This window comes from Penicillium verhagenii (genome assembly GCF_028828195.1).
Source record: "Penicillium verhagenii strain IBT 33310 chromosome Unknown utg000004l_segment0_segment0, whole genome shotgun sequence".
Lineage (NCBI taxonomy): Eukaryota > Fungi > Ascomycota > Eurotiomycetes > Eurotiales > Aspergillaceae > Penicillium > Penicillium verhagenii.
Window position 1 is genome coordinate 238,724 of NW_026643168.1, and position 17,389 is coordinate 256,112.

At 48.2% G+C, this 17,389-nt stretch overlaps 10 protein-coding genes across 10 annotated transcripts; 5 read left to right on the plus strand and 5 right to left on the minus strand.

Annotated features, from left to right (window-relative positions):
* Positions 1-738: 738 nt before the first annotated feature.
* On the minus strand, positions 739-1,300 carry N7466_003026 (uncharacterized protein; the record flags this gene model as incomplete). Its single annotated transcript, XM_057162423.1, has 2 exons — positions 739-995; positions 1,144-1,300. Coding segments are annotated over 2 exons (414 nt in total), but the record flags the coding sequence as incomplete, so codon positions are not given.
* Positions 1,301-1,759: 459 nt separating this feature from the next.
* On the plus strand, positions 1,760-2,692 carry N7466_003027 (rRNA-processing protein UTP11; the record flags this gene model as incomplete). The annotated part of the gene is made up of 2 exons (XM_057162424.1): positions 1,760-1,855; positions 1,910-2,692. 2 exons carry the CDS (start codon positions 1,760-1,762, stop codon positions 2,690-2,692), a joined length of 879 nt encoding a protein of 292 aa, XP_057023539.1.
* Positions 2,693-3,522: 830 nt separating this feature from the next.
* N7466_003028 (uncharacterized protein) lies at positions 3,523-4,579 on the plus strand (the record flags this gene model as incomplete). Its single annotated transcript, XM_057162425.1, has 2 exons — positions 3,523-4,192; positions 4,269-4,579. The coding sequence occupies 2 exons, from the start codon at positions 3,523-3,525 to the stop codon at positions 4,577-4,579; spliced, it is 981 nt and encodes a 326-aa protein (XP_057023540.1).
* Positions 4,580-5,155: 576 nt separating this feature from the next.
* On the minus strand, positions 5,156-7,918 carry N7466_003029 (histidine biosynthesis protein HIS4; the record flags this gene model as incomplete). Its single annotated transcript, XM_057162426.1, has 3 exons — positions 5,156-5,358; positions 5,422-6,993; positions 7,069-7,918. The coding sequence occupies 3 exons, from the start codon at positions 7,916-7,918 to the stop codon at positions 5,156-5,158; spliced, it is 2,625 nt and encodes an 874-aa protein (XP_057023541.1).
* A 431-nt stretch (positions 7,919-8,349) lies between these two features.
* N7466_003030 (zinc-binding alcohol dehydrogenase family protein) lies at positions 8,350-9,602 on the minus strand (the record flags this gene model as incomplete). Its single annotated transcript, XM_057162427.1, has 5 exons — positions 8,350-8,532; positions 8,600-8,970; positions 9,019-9,222; positions 9,280-9,414; positions 9,473-9,602. The coding sequence occupies 5 exons, from the start codon at positions 9,600-9,602 to the stop codon at positions 8,350-8,352; spliced, it is 1,023 nt and encodes a 340-aa protein (XP_057023542.1).
* Positions 9,603-10,547: 945 nt separating this feature from the next.
* On the plus strand, positions 10,548-12,276 carry N7466_003031 (glycoside hydrolase family 47 protein; the record flags this gene model as incomplete). The annotated part of the gene is made up of 4 exons (XM_057162428.1): positions 10,548-10,783; positions 10,857-11,904; positions 11,960-12,134; positions 12,191-12,276. 4 exons carry the CDS (start codon positions 10,548-10,550, stop codon positions 12,274-12,276), a joined length of 1,545 nt encoding a protein of 514 aa, XP_057023543.1.
* A 324-nt stretch (positions 12,277-12,600) lies between these two features.
* N7466_003032 (TPR domain protein) lies at positions 12,601-14,349 on the minus strand (the record flags this gene model as incomplete). Its single annotated transcript, XM_057162429.1, has 1 exon — positions 12,601-14,349. The coding sequence occupies one exon, from the start codon at positions 14,347-14,349 to the stop codon at positions 12,601-12,603; it is 1,749 nt and encodes a 582-aa protein (XP_057023544.1).
* A 459-nt stretch (positions 14,350-14,808) lies between these two features.
* Positions 14,809-15,246, plus strand: N7466_003033 (uncharacterized protein; the record flags this gene model as incomplete). The annotated part of the gene is made up of 2 exons (XM_057162430.1): positions 14,809-14,930; positions 14,985-15,246. 2 exons carry the CDS (start codon positions 14,809-14,811, stop codon positions 15,244-15,246), a joined length of 384 nt encoding a protein of 127 aa, XP_057023545.1.
* A 330-nt stretch (positions 15,247-15,576) lies between these two features.
* Positions 15,577-16,050, plus strand: N7466_003034 (uncharacterized protein; the record flags this gene model as incomplete). Its single annotated transcript, XM_057162431.1, has 1 exon — positions 15,577-16,050. One exon carries the CDS (start codon positions 15,577-15,579, stop codon positions 16,048-16,050), a length of 474 nt encoding a protein of 157 aa, XP_057023546.1.
* A 158-nt stretch (positions 16,051-16,208) lies between these two features.
* Positions 16,209-16,865, minus strand: N7466_003035 (superoxide dismutase; the record flags this gene model as incomplete). The annotated part of the gene is made up of 2 exons (XM_057162432.1): positions 16,209-16,775; positions 16,830-16,865. 2 exons carry the CDS (start codon positions 16,863-16,865, stop codon positions 16,209-16,211), a joined length of 603 nt encoding a protein of 200 aa, XP_057023547.1.
* Between the last annotated feature and the right edge of the window lie 524 nt (positions 16,866-17,389).

A 17,389-nucleotide genomic window follows, 5' to 3' on the forward strand; every position in this document is an offset into this window, starting at 1 on the left:
CCTGGTGTCTGGAGTCCGTACCATAATTATTTGTGAAACCATTTAGACTAGGAAAATGTCCGGTGGTTTTAAATCAAAAAATATTCTTAAGTAAACACATCACTTTTCTACACCGGCGGTCATAAGATGGAAGGAAAGTAAAGAAGAGATGGATTTCCGGTTAATGAAGACCGCCAAATGCATGTGTATACTGTACATGAAATCAAATGCCATCCAGGTCACCCCATATTCGGGATGACCATGCAAAAAAAAAAAAAAAACGAAGAAGAACAGATGCCCAGCAAAAGTTTTAACGCCTAATTAGAATCCCATTGCGCCACAAGGAGGAGAGAAGACATACAAACTCCACCATCCTAGGTCGGATGTTTTCGGTATTCGGCATCAGGGAGGAAAAAAGTAATCGACAGGATGAAACCTATCGACCCATGGCCAAAGGAAAATCTTCAATCGAACCTTGGAATGATGCATTCGAACCATCAAATCAAGATGATGGGGAAGATCAACGATTCGTTCGCAAAACCTGCTCAAAAGAACGCGCTCATCCAGGACAAGCTTGGTAGATCAATCCAATGCCCCCCAAACGCCAAAACCAATGTACAAACAATATACAACTCACCACGAAAATGTGGTGGTGATGGAAAGAAGAAGAAATGAAACGAGCCCGAGAGAATCTCAAAGGATATAACATACGCTTGTTCGTGTCAGTAAATGATGAAATGGCAATCCAGCCAATCACCTTCCTTGAGCTTTCTCTCGGTTTCGAGCCTCATCTTCACGCATCATGCGAATTACCTCTGCACGTCGTTTCTCCACACGCACAAGTTCTTCTTCCTTTTGACGACGTCGCTCTTCATGTGTTGCGAACCAATCCTCACGTGCGCGATCTTCTTCTTCTGGATTCGCATGAGCAACCATACACGAATTCATAGCCAGGCGCTGTGTGCGGCAAACCCATGTTGCAGTGACAGTTCGGTTGACTGCGCATTCAGCGAAGGCTATTGGTTGATGTTAGTTCTGTCTTGAGTTGAATTATATGCGGTTCTCTCGGAGACGAGCTTGGTGATATATGATCAAACTTTCGCAGAGGACCCAGGAAATATGTTTGATCATAAAGTCGAGGGGGCGGAGGGGAAGGTTACATACCCTTAATCTCGGGGGCACAGTGGCTACGCACGCGCTTGTAGTAGAATGACTTGACTTCTTGTTCTTGAGAGGCAGAGAGGGGAAGAGGGTTGCGGAGGTTATATTTGCGGGGTGCGGTAGCTGCCGCTGGTGTGTCGGAAGTGGATGGTGTAGCCATTGGGATGGAGTAGCTCAATCACGGAGATTGAGGATAATTGGATGTCGATCAGCGTAGAGATGTTGCGTGGTCGGAGTGGATGGAAATATTGAGTAACGGACTCAATGGGTTGATAATTAGCTGCTGGGCAACTAGATTATGATTCCCAAAAGTAATAGAATGGACCGTGTCAAAGGAGACAATAGAGAATTCAAGAGAGGCAAAGATATCTGATCAAGATGAGGTGCAGGGTGTGTTGATGCGGAGCGTGAGAAGCCGAGTCGGGCGGAGAGGGCAGAAAAAAAAAACTTCCGTACAACTTTGAATCCGCATCTTTGCGACCATTACTAGCTTGACTTGTCAGCTATTTGGTTTTTTGACTTTTTGCTTGGACTTTCCAACTTTACATTTTACTCCCCTTTTCAACGCGAACTTGTTTGAGGTTGACTCTATCTCATCCACCCCTCACATCCGCCCAGCATGTCCTCCATGCGCAATGCCGTTCAGCGGCGAAACCACAAGGAGCGTGCCCAGCTTCAGGGCCGCGAGAAGTGGGGTATTCTTGAAAAGCACAAGGCTGGTTATTACTGGAATTAATTCTTATGATTTAATGCTAACTAGGCGGAACAGGATTACTCGCTCCGTGCCAAAGACTACAATGCCAAGCAGGCAAAGCTCAAGCGTCTCGAAGAGAAGGCGCGCGACCGCAACCCCGATGAATTCCACTTTGGTATGATGGGTGATAAAAACCAGACACAAGGCAAACACGGCAGAGGTGGCGTGGGGCGAGCCTCCGCTGCAGGAATGAGCCACGAGGCAATCAAGTTGCTCAAGACTCAGGATCAGGGATATCTCCGAACCGCTGGAGAACGGTTACGTCGACAGATCGAGACTTTGCAGTGTGAAATGCAGCTACAGAAGGGCATGAACGAGGCTTTGGGCATCAAGACCAGAGAGAAGAAAAGGAAAGAGTCAGAGGATGAAGACGACGATGATGATGAATTTGACGGATTTGATGACATGGATGACCTCGTTCTTGATGAACCCGTCAAGCAAAAGTCACGCAAGGTTGTCTTCGCTGATGATCGGGATCAACAAAGAATTCTGAAGGAGGGAAATGAAAAGGTCGAGACTCCGGAGGAAAGCGACGACGAAACGCCTGGCCAGACCAAACTTAACCCCAAGGAGATTGCTGCGAAGCGAAAAGCACTCCTTGAGACTCGCCGGGCCCGCAAACTTCGCAAGCGTGCCGTCGAGGGTCGAGAGACCAGAATCCTAGCGCTGCAGAAGCAGTACCAAGGAATCCAAGAAGCTGAGCGGGAGGTTGAATGGCAGCGGGGCAAGATGAGCAACTCCGTCGGTGGAACCAACAAGAACGGAATCAAGTGGAAGATCCGAGAGCGCAAGCGCTAGTTGACTTTTTTTCCCTGTCAATTTGGCATTTTCATTTATGAGTTGATGACCCGCGGCCACTGTCCTCAAAATTTGGGTTGTTGTTTCATGGGTTTACTATTTTTGCTCTATCTGTATCGATACCAGCATAGAAGGGGAGTTTCAGGCGTATGTATCTATTTTCATGTATAAAGAGATTAAACAGCCAAGCTGGGTCATTCTTCCAATCATTTGCAGTCCATATATGCTCTGCTGGGGTTTATTTTTTCTGTGGCAGTACGTTCTATGAACCATTCATGATCGCAGAATTGATAATCGCTGTTCAAGTGTTGCTTTCTATTTCGCATTTGTCATACAGTGGCTTCTCATAAGTTTCCATCTCTCGGTTTCCACCACCATTTTATCACCGCCTACTAGTAGTATGTACTCTAGTAGCTACTGTACACGAGTAGCTACCGCCTGCTCGCTATGATAGGTAGAATGGAACAATTGGATTTTGCAACGGCAGGCCGCAGAATACTAGGTCTTGGTGCGGCAGAAATAAAGACGTGGAAAATGGAGGGATAGAAACTTATGAGAAGCCACTGTATCCTGCGTGCTTGCTTACCCATTTTGGGCAGCATATCCCTCGATTCGTTCTAATTTTTAGTCTAATTTGATCCACATTCAAGTAATCCTCAATCGCTGATTGGATAACAAGAGAAGTCCCTCGGGAGATATGAAAGGCTGACTAATCGTTATCGCCACCCCTCACTCAGATGGGTTGTACTTTTTCTTCATATAATTTCCCTTCTCCTTCACTACGATTCCCCCCTCCCCCGCCACTCCCCACAACGCTGAAATATCTCACAATGGCTCCTTCATTCGTATCCATTGATACGAACGACTCAGATGTCTTTATGACTCCTGCATCATCGTCAAAGTCGGTCGACGCACCTCGAACCCTCCTCCTTGCTCCCCCCTCCATCGCCACTCAAGAGGATAAATTACGAGCCGTTTTCTCCTCCCACCCCCGCACAACCACAGATCTACAAATGCTCGATCGCCTTTCCGCTGGTGTCGTCACACTACCATCAAACACATACGATCTCGTCCTTATTCTTACCGATTCCGATGGCTCACGCCGCGCCGAGTCTCTCCAGCTACTTACCCGTGATGTATACACCGCACTTGTGCCGTCTATGAAGTCTGGCGGAAAGCTCCAGACAGAAGATAAAGCTCTTGATGCCTCCGAGGCAATGGAGGCGGTTCTGGCCGGTCTCGTGCAGAATGCGACTGGCTTCGAGAAGCCTAATTATGAACAAGCATCCGCTGTGCCATTGAAATTTGGTCTCAGAAAGAAGAAGGCTACACCTGCAGCTGCAGCTCCCGTTCAAGCTCCACCTATTGGATTACAGTTTGGAAATGGATTTGGATTCGATGGCATGGATGGAACCAATAATGACGGGAACGATAATGATGAGTTGATTAATGAGGACTCTCTTCTCAATGAAGAGGATTTAACGAGACCCATTATGCCGCGTATGTTCAGCGCTTCTCTCCATATCTCATCCAATTTCTCTCTCCCAACTATATACTAACATCTTATCTTCTTCAGCCCCAGAGTGCCAGCCTAAGACCGGTCGGAGGAGGAAGGCCTGCAAGGATTGTACTTGCGGTTTGGCCGACCGACTCGAGGCCGAGGATAAGGAGCGTCGCGAGAATGCCGATAAGAGTTTGAATGTCATGAAGTTGAATACAGATGATCTGGCTGAGCTCGACTTTACTGTGGAGGGCAAGCAGACTGGATCCTGCGGAAGCTGTGCTCTTGGTGATGCATTCCGTTGCGCAGGTTGCCCATACTTGGGTCTACCCGCATTCAAGCCCGGACAGGAAGTGCAGATCCTGAATGACGTCGCTCAACTGTGAAATTAACTTATGTTTTTCTTTTTTTGTTCTCATGTGGGCGTGTGGGTTCATGGCCTCCGATGTCGGGGCTCTCTCTTTTTTTTCCTTCCCCTTTTGCGCTTGGTGCCCAAACATAGGCACAATTGATTTTTGCATTGGGTTTATGCCCTACATATGATACCGTGCTAGTTTTTGCTAGCAATAATCAATATAAAAGGTGTTATGATGGTTTCTACAATCTTTACGGAGTACATTCTCATAATTGCCCCTCTTCATCAATGAACTAATGTGGATCCTGACATCATTGCTCGTCCCGCCGCTAGTCTCTACTAGTCTCGCTGAATCGTCCTCTCACCGTCTCTACAATATGAATGACAATGTGAATGGTGAGGTTTGAAATTTGCGAATTAGAGTATGGGAGAGGACTCATAAAATTTGAAAGGCTTTCATAATCATTAATTTGGAAAAAAAAATCCCTCCACAACTAACAGGGGCCTTTTTGGGTTTCGCTATTTTGAAATCATCGCGCATTCCTCATGAAACTGGTAAAAAAGTGAACTATCTTTTGGTAGGCAAAGGAAAATTACAACTGAACCACTATGAGCTCTTCTTCTTCATCATCTGCGCAACGCGAATGCTGACAGCACGCTTGTGGGCATCTAATCCCTCAACAGCCGCGAGAGTTTCGACAGTCTTGGCCAGCGATAGAAGACCCTCAGCAGTCAGGTTGGAGCTGGTGATGTGCTTAAGGAAGGATCCGAGGTTGACACCGGAGTATTGCTTGGCATAGCCGTAGGTAGCTATAGATCGATAGTGTTAGTATTAACTGGGGGTCTTGCAACAGGGAGAAACATTAAACTTACGAAGAGAGTGGTTGACACCGGCGGAGTAGTCACCGACACTTTCGGGAGTCCAAGGCCCAATGAAGACACTACCGGCATTTGAGACCTGCTCAACAAGTTCCTCGGCACCATCAACCTGCAGGATCAAGTGCTCAGGGGCGTAATCGTTGCTCAAGGCCATGGCCTCGTCGATATCCTTGACCACGAAGGTAACGGAGTGCTCCAAGGAGCCACGGACAATGTCCATACGGGGAAGAGCACGAGCCTGGGCATCGACTTCGTTCTCAATAGCAAGCAACTCCTTCTCGTTCAAGTCAACCGCAATGAGAATGACCTGGGAGTCGACACCATGCTCAGCCTGGCTAAGCAAGTCAGATGCCACAAAGGCTGGGTTGGCAGTCTTGTCAGCAATGACAAGGACCTCACTGGGACCAGCGGGCATATCAATGCTGACACCGGCAGAAGTATCATTGGACACAAGCATCTTAGCAGCGGTCACGAATTGGTTACCGGGGCCCAGAATCTTGTCAACCTTGGTGATGCTCTCAGTGCCGTAGGCCATGGCGGCCACAGCCTGAGCACCACCAGCCAAGACAATGCTCTCAGCACCAACCTTGTGAGCAACGTAGACAATCTCCGGGGAGATGCTACCATCGGCACGGGGAGGTGAGGCCAAGACGATTTTTTGGCAACCAGCAACCATAGCGGGAACACCCAGCATCATAGCGGTCGAGGGAAGAACAGCGGTACCACCGGGAATGTAAAGACCAACGCGCTCAATAGGGCGAGAGAAACGAGAGCAGACAACACCGGGCATGGTCTCCATGGTGAGGGCATCATTGCTGCCCTTTTGTGCAGAGTGGAAACGTTCAATGTTGCCAATGGAAATGTCAAGGGCCTCTTGGACATCGGGAGTGAGCTTCATCAGCTCAGGTGCGAATGGGGCGCGAATGACAGGAGATGTCAAAGAGGTGGCCTTCTCGAACTTGTGAGTGTACTTGAGCACACCAGCGTCACCGTTCTCACGAACATCCTGCACGATGGGCTTTACTAGGCCAACAATGGCGTCATTGGACTTCTGGGAAGGACGGTTGAGGAACTCCTTTACCTCGGCAGCGGAGACCTCGGCAGTGATGACACGCTTCATTTCGATGCGAGAGCGGTCCTCAGCGGGGGGAGCTGCAGCAACAGGAGCAGGGGCAGGAGCAGGAGCAGCCTTGGCCTGGGGAGCAACCAAACCAGCCTTCTCAGCCCAAGGTCCCTTGGCATCACCTTTTCTCCGCTTGACCTTTAAGCTCTTGAGATCCAAGTTGCGCTCAATATCTTCAAGGGTCACACCGGCGGCAGTACACTTGGTCAAGGCAAAGTACAGCAGATCGGCAGCCTCAAAGGCAATCTCCTCCTTGGTTTCAGCGCGGCACAATTCCTCCGCTTCCTCCATGATCTTAGCTTCGGCGAGCTTGGGCTCATTGAACAGACGAGCGGTGTAGGAGCCAACAGGGGCATCGGCCTTGCGCTCCAAAAGGGTCTTCTGAAGGCGAGACAGACCAGTGGAAGCGCCAAAGCAAGTCTCAGTACCGAGGTGGCAGAAGCCTGGGAAAAAATGAGTCACCATAAATTTAGCAATCGATATCTTTTTTTTGGCACACCAAGGCGCTGGGTTCTTACCTCGTCCAATCTGCTTCACAACAAAGACTAAGCAGTCAGCATCGCAGTCGTAGCCCATGCGAATCAATTCTTGCACGTCGCCACTCGATTGGCCCTTGTACCACAACCCACGCTTGCGACTCTGGTAGACACCGGTACCGGTGCGCAGAGCCTCCGCGATACTCTCATCACTACTCCAGACAAATCCAAGGCAAGCACCTCTCTCATCAGTAACGGATGTAGCATACAAACCATTTGACTGGTCTGTGACTGCGCGCGAAGCCAGAAGCTTAGCGGCAGAAAGCTGACCCGCCGCATCCCGCTCGACGGTCAACGCCTGGGAGGGAATAATGGCAATGGCACCCTGCTGAGTGACCTGTGTAACCGACTCCTCAGTGAACTTCTCTTGATCCTTGTAAGAAATGTAAAGACGGGGGGAATCGGAGCTGATGTTCAATTTGGTGGCGGCGGTGGTGGCGGCGGCAGACTCGGTACAGACGCTGGCATCGTTACGCTCGGAGGCATTGGCAGAGATCCACTGTTGGAAAGTGTCTAACTGATCGTTGGAGAGGGCATAGACCACCAGTCGTGATGATGGAACAGATTGTTCCTGGGAGAGTGCGGTCAATTGGTCGAGGGTGATGAAGATCTTGGCGGCACCGGCGTTAAGAATATCGACAAGATCACCGGCGGAGGAGATGGCAGTGGCGTCCACGTAGATGTCGAGGTGACGGAAGTTTTCACGCAAGAACTTCTCTGCTTCGGCCAGACCTGAGACCTTCACCAGCACCCGCCCGAAGTAGGCGATCTGCTTGAGTGAAAGTCCCGAGGTGGGGGTAGAGGGGTAGGAGATAAGGAATGGCGTAGCCATTATGGAGGATGTGTGAGATGTAAGAGAGAGAGAGAGAGAGATCAAGGGGGAGAAAAGGAGAAAAAAAGGGAATTTCCAAAGTGAAATCCCCTATGGAGAAGTTGGGAACTTGAAGGTATGACTCTTTTCGTGTGACTCTCTCTGTACTAGTTTTGACTGGTTAAAACAAATTTCCCTCCCCCGCGGGCATCCACCGCCTCCGCTGCCCGCACTCCGATAATTGGCAATTGCAGTATGTAATTGTCAGATATTAGTTTTTTTTTCTCTCTTCTTTTTTTTTTTTCCTTTTCTTCCTCTCAACGAAGTCGATTGATCTAATTTACTTTTCCTTGTTTGTTGGAATTATGCATCCTCCCGAGTCTGAAAGCAATCAACCATGCCTGCAGCCTACAGGGGTGATTCGTGGCTTTCCCATTGGTCCTTGTGACTGCTTATATTTCATAGACAATCTTATAGGCGGAGATAATACCATCACGATACTCTTGGAAACCTTGAGAAACAGATTCCAAGCCATTAAGCACCTTTGTTTGATTGGGCTTGACTGCGCCTTGCTCCAGCCATAAAGGCAATTTGTCAAATAGTTCACTGGCAAGAGTATGGTCTTCTTTTGACGCCTAGAAACGTTTAGCCGGCCCCGTCCAAGAATCGAATCTGCAACGAATAGGTAAAAATCCAACTAACCGGCCAATGGAAATGAGCATAACGGTGATCTTTCAGAAATGCCGTCCACACTAGAACATCCGTGACATGAGTATTCGGGGTGACCTTTTCAGTATTTGCTTTGCCGGGGCGAACAGTGCATAGATTGCCATTACGCTGACCAAATACTTGGGAGGCAAGAGCTGAGGATGTCTCATCTCCGATAGTATCAAAGATATACTGCAGATCTGGAGCGACACTGATAATCTTTTTGATAACCTCGGAGTCACGATAGTCAAAGACATGTTTGGCTCCGCATGACCGGACGAGATCGGCGTTTCGAGGGCTGCAGGTTGTAATAACGTCGAGGCCACAGATAGATGCCAACTGAATGGTATATAGACCCACGCTTGCTGTGGATGGTCAGTAGTCAGATAATGCGAAGGGAGATAGAAACCTACAGCTACCACCCCACACTAGCACACTGGTCTGTTCAGAGCGATCGATGTTTAGGCAACCCTTGGAAAATAATGCCAACCATGCAGTTGTAGCAGCTAGTGGAACAGTGCTAGCTTGATCACTTGGGGTATTGGAGGGCACGCGAAAGCTGATATTCTGGTCGGCGACGGTATATTCACTGTAGCCACCCAATCCAGAAATTTCGCCTGCAATTAATTCTATGTGAGCTGCGTCACTCAACCTGCGTTATTGGAAGGACTCACCTCCCCAGATTAGACCGGCAATCCTATCACCTTTGGCGAGTCGAGTCACTCCGCTACCTAACTCTGTGACTTTTCCAACAAAATCACACCCCAGAACAGCCTCATCTCCAAAGGCATTCCGATCGAAGCTTTGAACTGAAGGTTTATAATTTATAAGGAAAGTCTCAACTAATTTGGGCAGAAGGAAATATACCATCAGTAGGATTCTGAGCCACGTGCGATACCTTGATTTGGACTTGGCCAGGCTGAGGCGTAGGACGGGGAATCTGTTCCAAGGAGTGGTTTCCACCACGAACAAACAGAGTGTTTGATTTGGACTCCATGATCTTTGGATTCAGACTGGGAAATTATAACATAATCCTACTTGAAGCTAGGAAATCCGAGCCTTTTCAAGTTGACCTCCATGGACGAAGCTGACAAATGCATATGTGCCAATGCATATCTTTCCTGATGTAGCCATGCAGCGGGGTTAACGATCGGAAACCCGCCTAAGGACGAGAATTCGTATGTGAATTAGGGAAATCTTGAGCAAATGTGAATTTTAAAGGACATATTGTTCCGTCCTAGAGGTTTCCAGTCTACATTAGACCGAATACTGTAAGCTAAATGCGCCGAGTAGAATGTCATGTTGCACTCGGGTCTTGCCATATGCCAAGAATCAGATATGCAAAGATGCGGGGACTTTTGGATCATTTTGCCAGGTTTCTTTGGTTTGCGAGATCTCCCCGCGCTGTGAAAAACATGGAAATGGGCAAAGGCAAAGTTTACAAGTTCCACCATGGCAAAATAGACGAGGATTGGAATTTGTAAATGCATCGGAATTGTGATCGTGATCGTCCTAGTCTCGGATGCACAGCATTCCTCCGAGACCACAAAGGGGCACAGATTGGAGCCCTTGCTGAAATCCCATCACAAGTGGAACCTTTCCAAAGATCCAGGAATCCAGGAACGGTATAAGTATGATATCAGGGGATTTTGTTAAGGAACCAAAGTCAAATAAAATAATCGAAAAGGAAAAGGGGAAAAGGGGAAAAAGAGTACTAGTAGGCGTGTGACTTCCCCGAAAATCAATTATCACACTTTCCCCACTCCTCATACCTCAACGAATCCACATTACTTTAACTCGCCTTTATCCCATCGCTGGAGGTCCCTCGTTGGCGAAACTTGCACTTGTCTTTTATTCTTAAACCGAAAAAACCCCCCTTTCACTCACCATATATAACCTACTATACACTCTCTTTTGGGTAAACAAACGGGCGTCAACAACCATGCGCCCCATATCGTCATTATCTTTAGTGGCTCTAGGCTTAGTGGGGTCCACCACTGCTTATCCACAGCCATATCAAGATGCCGAGGCTGTCTTGGGCGTTTCCTCTGCCTCCTCAAACCAGGACAAGGCCGATGCTGTCAAGGAGGCCTTTCAACATGCATGGGACGGATACAAAAAATATGCCTTCCCACACGATGAGTTGCATCCGGTGAGTAATGGGTACGGGGACTCCAGGTAAGCATTATGCCATCAGGGGTTTTGTTCAAATTAGAAATCACCGAAAATGAACCGTAATTTTCTTGTTTAGGAACGGATGGGGTGCCTCCGCAGTCGATGCCCTTTCAACTGCCATTGTCATGGGTAACCAGGATGCAGTCACCACGATCTTGGAACATATCGCCGGAATTGATTACAGCAAGACCTCGGACCAGGTCAGCTTATTTGAAACAACCATTCGATACCTAGCTGGCATGCTATCCGGTTATGATTTGTTGACCGGTCCAGCTGCAAATATGGCCACCGATCCAAGTCACGTTGATGCTTTACTCACACAGTCGAAGAATCTGGCCGATATTCTTAAATTCGCTTTTGATACCCCCTCCGGTGTCCCCTACAACGGTATCAACATCACTTCTCAGGGGAATGACGGAGCCACGACCAATGGCCTTGCGGTGACCGGTACCCTTGTGCTGGAATGGACTCGTCTGTCCGACCTGACAGGTGACGACGAATATGCCAAACTCAGCCAGAAGGCCGAGTCCTACCTGTTGAACCCTCAGCCAGCCAGCACAGAACCATTCCCCGGCCTTGTGGGCAGTCACATCAGCATCGCCAATGGTCAATTCACCGATGGCTCAGTTACCTGGAATGGAGGTGACGATTCGTTCTACGAGTACCTGATTAAAATGTACGTGTACGACCCTAAGCGGTTCGAGACGTACAAGGACCGCTGGGTCCTGGCCGCCGAGTCGACCATTAAGCACTTGGCGTCACACCCGGAAGCCCGCCCGGAATTGACGTTCCTGTCTTCGTACAACAACGGCAACTATGATCTCAACTCACAACATTTGAGTTGTTTCGACGGCGGAAGCTTCCTTTTGGGTGGAAGCGTACTGGGCCGTCAGGACTTTATTGACTTTGGTCTTGAGCTGGTTCATGGATGCGAGGCTACTTACAATTCTACTTTAACCCACATTGGTCCGGATTCATGGGGCTGGGACCCTAAACGGGTACCAAGTGACCAGAAGGCATTTTACGAAAAGGCGGGTTTCTACATCAACAGTGGTTACTACGTCCTGCGACCGGAGGTGATTGAAAGTTTCTACTATGCGTACCGTGTGACTGGGAACAGTATAGTAAGTATTTTTTCTGCCCAATCGACACCTGACCACCATTCTGACCTGAATTTAGTATCGCGATTGGGTGTGGAATGCATTTGTGGGAATCAATGCTACTTGCCGCACTGACTCGGGTTTTGCGGCCGTCACCAATGTGAACGCTCCGAATGGTGGTTCCAAGGACAACAACCAGGAAAGCTTCCTGTTTGCCGAAGTCCTGAAGTACTCGTACCTGACTCACGCAGAGGGTAAGTTTACTCGTTTTCCAAGGGGGAAAAGGGCTTTTATGCTGACTTTCAATTAGATGCCGAGTGGCAGACTAAGAAGGGTGATAACAATGCTTTCGTGTTTAACACCGAGGCCCACCCCATGCGTGTGAACCGTACCTAATTCCTGTTATTGTTCCTAGTAAATAGGCATTAAGTATGAGTCTCAATTAGTATATCCACTATGTTGTCTCACTTCTTACACAAGAGAAAATATTCAACTATTTGGTTGTTATAACAGATTGCCGTAATGATAGATCAACCTTGGTCGCGAAAATTAATACAGCCGACAACGAAGTAAAGGGCTTGCAAGGTAAGTGGTGGCAACATGAGTTTACCGAAGAAACCTTCGAACGACCTATTCACTTGGGAATATGTGGAACATGAAAAATGAGAGTGCTCGCGTCAAGACGGCGTCGGATCGGTCGCGAAAACCCCCAGTATGACTCTATGTTATTCTTTCAATGTTTCTAATGCGGCGACTATTGCTACTCACATGCAATCGACAAAAGCATGAAGCTCGAATAGGCACATCAGCCATTGCCAAAGCAAGCCGTAGCTGTGGCTCCAAAATGCGTGCCTCTGCCAATCTATCCAGCTTATTCAAACACTCGTGATACCCGTGAAGAGCCCAGACATTATTCGGATGTCTCAATGCACGAGGCAGCGACTGATCAATTCCAAGATCGGCGGCATAAATATTAGCCGCTTCTTCGACTCGACCTTGTTCGAGAAGTAAAGCTCCCAGAGCATGTCTAGTTGGCTGCATCCAGCCCCAGGGCTCGTCATAAGGAAGATTGTCATCCCTTTCAATAGCAGTCCGGAGACTAGCAAATGCAGCATCGTATTCCCCACAGCGATATAAAATCTCTCCCTCCAGCATGGGAGCAGCAACACCAAGAATATCCACACCGGTATTGTTAAATATAGTCCGAGAAGCAGGGACCAGCTTGACGGCAGATAGAAAGCGCTCCTGCTCCTTTCTCGCCTCGTCAATCCGGTTCGTAGCTGCAAGAGCTACTCCTTTTGCGTAGTGTGTCATGGCGGTGGTCACGCAGTAAAGTGCTTGATTCACGGGAAGCGCCAAGGCAATGATATCATCCCAACGACCGAATCGAACCAGAGGATGTACTCGCATGGCCACGAATCCTTCAAGCCAATCAGCAAGAGGGGGTGATCGTACCTGCAGGAGATCCTCAGTCAGAGAATCGGCTAATTCAGTGGCAGTGGTTAGAGCGATCTTAGACTGGCCGCCCAGCATGGCCGCATACATGCGAAAATGGTAGTCATGCGCACGATAAAGATGGTAAAAATGACCCAGACTCTGGTTAGCCAAGAACTTCTCATCCGCCCGAATCGCAGATGTATTTGATGCGATCGCTCGTCGATAGTCACCGCAGAGAATGTCCAAGTGAGTCGGCATATGTTCCAAGTGACCAGCATCGGGAACGAGGCCTCGCAGGTTATCTGCTACCGGGAGCGCACACTCTGGTGTTGAGGACATCTCCATCAGGTGAATATATAAATGCAAGAGACCAGGATGTTGCAGAGCATCCTCGCGTGCCAATGCACAATCTAGAGCTTGCTTCACTTCAAGTGTCCGGGCACCAGGTGTAGGCTCGCCAGTTTTCAAATCCCATAAGCCCCATGGGGTTAGATTCATTAATGCATCGCAATATAGGGCAATGACATCCAAGTCGTCCGGAAAAATCTGGTAAACAGCTGCCATGGCCTTGGCATATTGGCTGTTCCATTCTGTAAAGTCTTCAACGGGTTCTGTTTGAGGGTATCGCTGCTGTAAAGCCTTGATCAGCGCTTTCTCCACAGGAGATACGGCGTGCTTTGCCGCCTCAATAACCGCGGAATGCGCCCGTGTTGTGGTGGTTGAAAGATCCTCTCCATCAAAGAGCTGCCATGGTTTATTGTAATTTGGACCTAGCGAGAACGCCAAGCCCCAGTATCCCATCGCACAAGTCGGATCTGCTAATATGGATTGTTCAAAACAATGAGCTGACTCCTGGTGGTTGAAGGCAAAGGCCCAGATGAAGCCACGGTTGAACCACGCCTGGGCATCTTGGCTGGTGGTTGTAATGGGCCGGTGGAAGGCACCCAGATCGTAGTATTTTGTAGCAGATGATTTCTTGGTCGGTATTTTTGTTTGATGCCAGACCGTGGCAGCAGAAGCAGATTCGGTCATTGTGGTCGAAGTTGTCAAAAAGATCGTGATGGATGTGCTGCTGCATTGTGGCCCGGCTCCTAGCGGGGCCCCGTAGGTGTGGGGTGAGAACCAATCAGAATGGACACTAGAAGTATACAAGCGTACAGGTTGAACAGAACTCACAGAAGTAGAGAGATCCAAATGAACATTTGGTTTATTAAGGGCTCAGTGTGTAATGGTATACATACTACTAGTACTAGTATGTATATTTTGACAATCGCTCCTTCCTCATGTTCGCTGTTTCTGTTACTGGCTTCAAAACACCCCAAACAGAACAACTTCGAAACACCCAACGTTTTCTTCCATCTACAACTCCTCACCTGAACTTCCACCTATCCTTACCGTGAAACCTACGAACTCATCATTTCCTCCATTCTGTACAACATCCAAAGAACATCACATTATCAAGTTCTATTCTTCGCTCACCGCCGTTTCAACATGTCGTCGAGTCCCCCAATCAACCTTCCCGCCTGGCAAGTGACCATCGGCATCTTTTTGTCGGTCACATTCCTCATTCTGATTGAAAAACTGTTTGGCATTCATGTCAACATCCGATTCAAGTAAGTTCCACTGAATCATCTTTCTTCTTTTCATCGACTGACATTCTATTTTAGTAAAGGCACTGCGATGGCCACCTTCCCTGGCTGGGCGCAAATCCTTGGACCGGGTGAAACCCAAGTCGCTCTCCTTCATCGTTGGATCGACGCACACCGAAACCCAGCTGCCATTCAACAAACTCCATCAGCTCCGACATGCCAGTCCACCCTGACACCCCACACAACTCAGACTGCAGCTCAAAACTCGACGCAAAACACCGCCCAGCACATCGGGTACACCGGTACTTTCAAGTCGAAGCAGCTGATGGTGGATGCATGATTGTTGCGGATTGGTTTTTTTTTTTCTTCCTTCATTTTGTGGTTTGTCTGATTTTCATTTGACGGAAAACGGATGGTACAAGCGAACCAAATTTGCGGAGCAGCGGACGTTGATCCTTGGGCCTCGATCCACTTGACCCACAGCTCAAATGCGCTCATTCCCTCTCATGGAACCTTGTGGGTGTGTTGGTTATAAAAGTACTGCTTTCTCTCGTTAAACTGTTACTCAAAGAATTGAACTTTTTTTTCCCTTGCGCAACTTGCTTCCATATATCTTGTACAGAACTCTTCGGTTTTTCTTTTTTAATCCATCATCCATACAACTGCTACCATGTGCAACGGCGAAAGCAACCGACCTACCTTTGGCGGAACCATTGCGGTCATGTCCTCAGATCGCCTGGAATCCTCACGATCGTCTTCACCAGATTCCATTGCCTCATCCTCTTCCTCCACGCTTTCCATGTCCTCATATTCGCTTTTCTTCCGCAACTCCGATGAACACAACCGCCATACCAAGGCAATCTTTCAAATTGACGATGCACAAACATATCATGCCTTGCGGAGCAGCCGTGAAGTCTACATGCGAGTGGAAAAATACGGGGACCTCTCCAACCGTGAAGCCGTCCCTCTGCATCGGTTTGCCATGGACTTTTCAAAACTTCCACATCGGTTTCAGCCAAATTTCGAGTTCGAGCTGCCCGAGACCCTGGAGCTGGGTGTGTCAGAGAAAGGAGTGATAGGACGACAGCTTTCGATGATGGATGAATGTGGCTGTCTAGCCCTTGGGATTATTGGGTACAATTAAATTGTCGCGGATCAATGTATATGTATGGCGTATGGAGTTTACAAATATTCATAGCGTTGAATTTCCAATAATATTTTCAATTGCATTCATGGCTGGCCTTGACTAAAGATCTCATTTGAGAAACAATCAAAAAATCATCATCCCCGAACTCCGCCTATTCACAGCTTGGTCCGAGCAGTGTAACGGTTCTCCGCCTCCTGCCAGTTAATGATCTCCCAAATAGCCTTCAAGTAGCCTGCCTTGTTATTCAAATATTGAAGGTAAAAAGCGTGCTCCCACATGTCAACTCCGACCAGAGGAACATCACCACCAGCCACCGGGTCCTGATCCTTGGTCGTGACAATCTCCAAAAGCTGACCCCTCGCAATCAGCCAACCCCACCCACTTCCCTGGATTCCGAGCAAGGCAGCCTCAAAGGCATCGGTGAAGGCCTTCTCCGAGCCCCAGCGGGAAAGAATAGCCTCTCGCAGAACGGGTGCCGCGGTCACAATATTGTTAGCCGGAGTGCCGGGGGGAGTGAGGTTTTTCCAAAAGAGAGAGTGGTTGATGTGACCGCCACCGTTGAAGCGGATCTTCTGCTGAAGAGAGATCAAGGCCGAGACATCGTTTGTCTGAGTTGCAGCTGCATGATCCTTCAAAGCGGCGTTGAGGTTTGTGACGTAGGTTGCATGATGTTTATCATGGTGTAAAGTCATGATTTGCTTTGAACTCACAGGCTCCAGAGCCTATGGAGGTTTGTATTAGCTCTGCTTAATAGGTCGGGATTCGGAAGTACTTACATCGTAGTCGTAAGGAAGTGGAGGAAGGACGTGCATCGTGAGAGAACTGCAATGAGACGAAGTATGGATGGAAGATGTAGAGCAAAGGAATATGAGTTGGATTCCAAAGGTCGTGAGAAAGAGAAAGAGAAAGAGCCTGGAGAGGAAGGTGGTTTGTGCTAGTGGCAGACTACCAAGGTAGGTCACGGTGGATTGAGCATATTATTAGCTCCACCTGAACTCGCGTCATTTATCCAAGGTAATATGCACTGTCTTTTTATTTTTCACGAAAGTGCTTACAATCATCATTTCAAGAGTACAGATAGTATTGGATAAGACGCACAAATATATTGAATTCAACCCAGTCTTTATTCAAGAGTGTTGGAAGTAAAGCCCTGGCACGATAAAAAACTATTTGGCAGGAAAAGGTATTTGGAAGCATTTTCTTTTTCATTTAAAGCACGACGGTCTCCGCAACGGTCTTTCATTATTCTCAGTATTTGAACAGTATATAGCACGTTACAGCATTTAAATATGACTGTATATTCTGTAGCTTATGTAGGTTGCAGTGAAATGCTTAT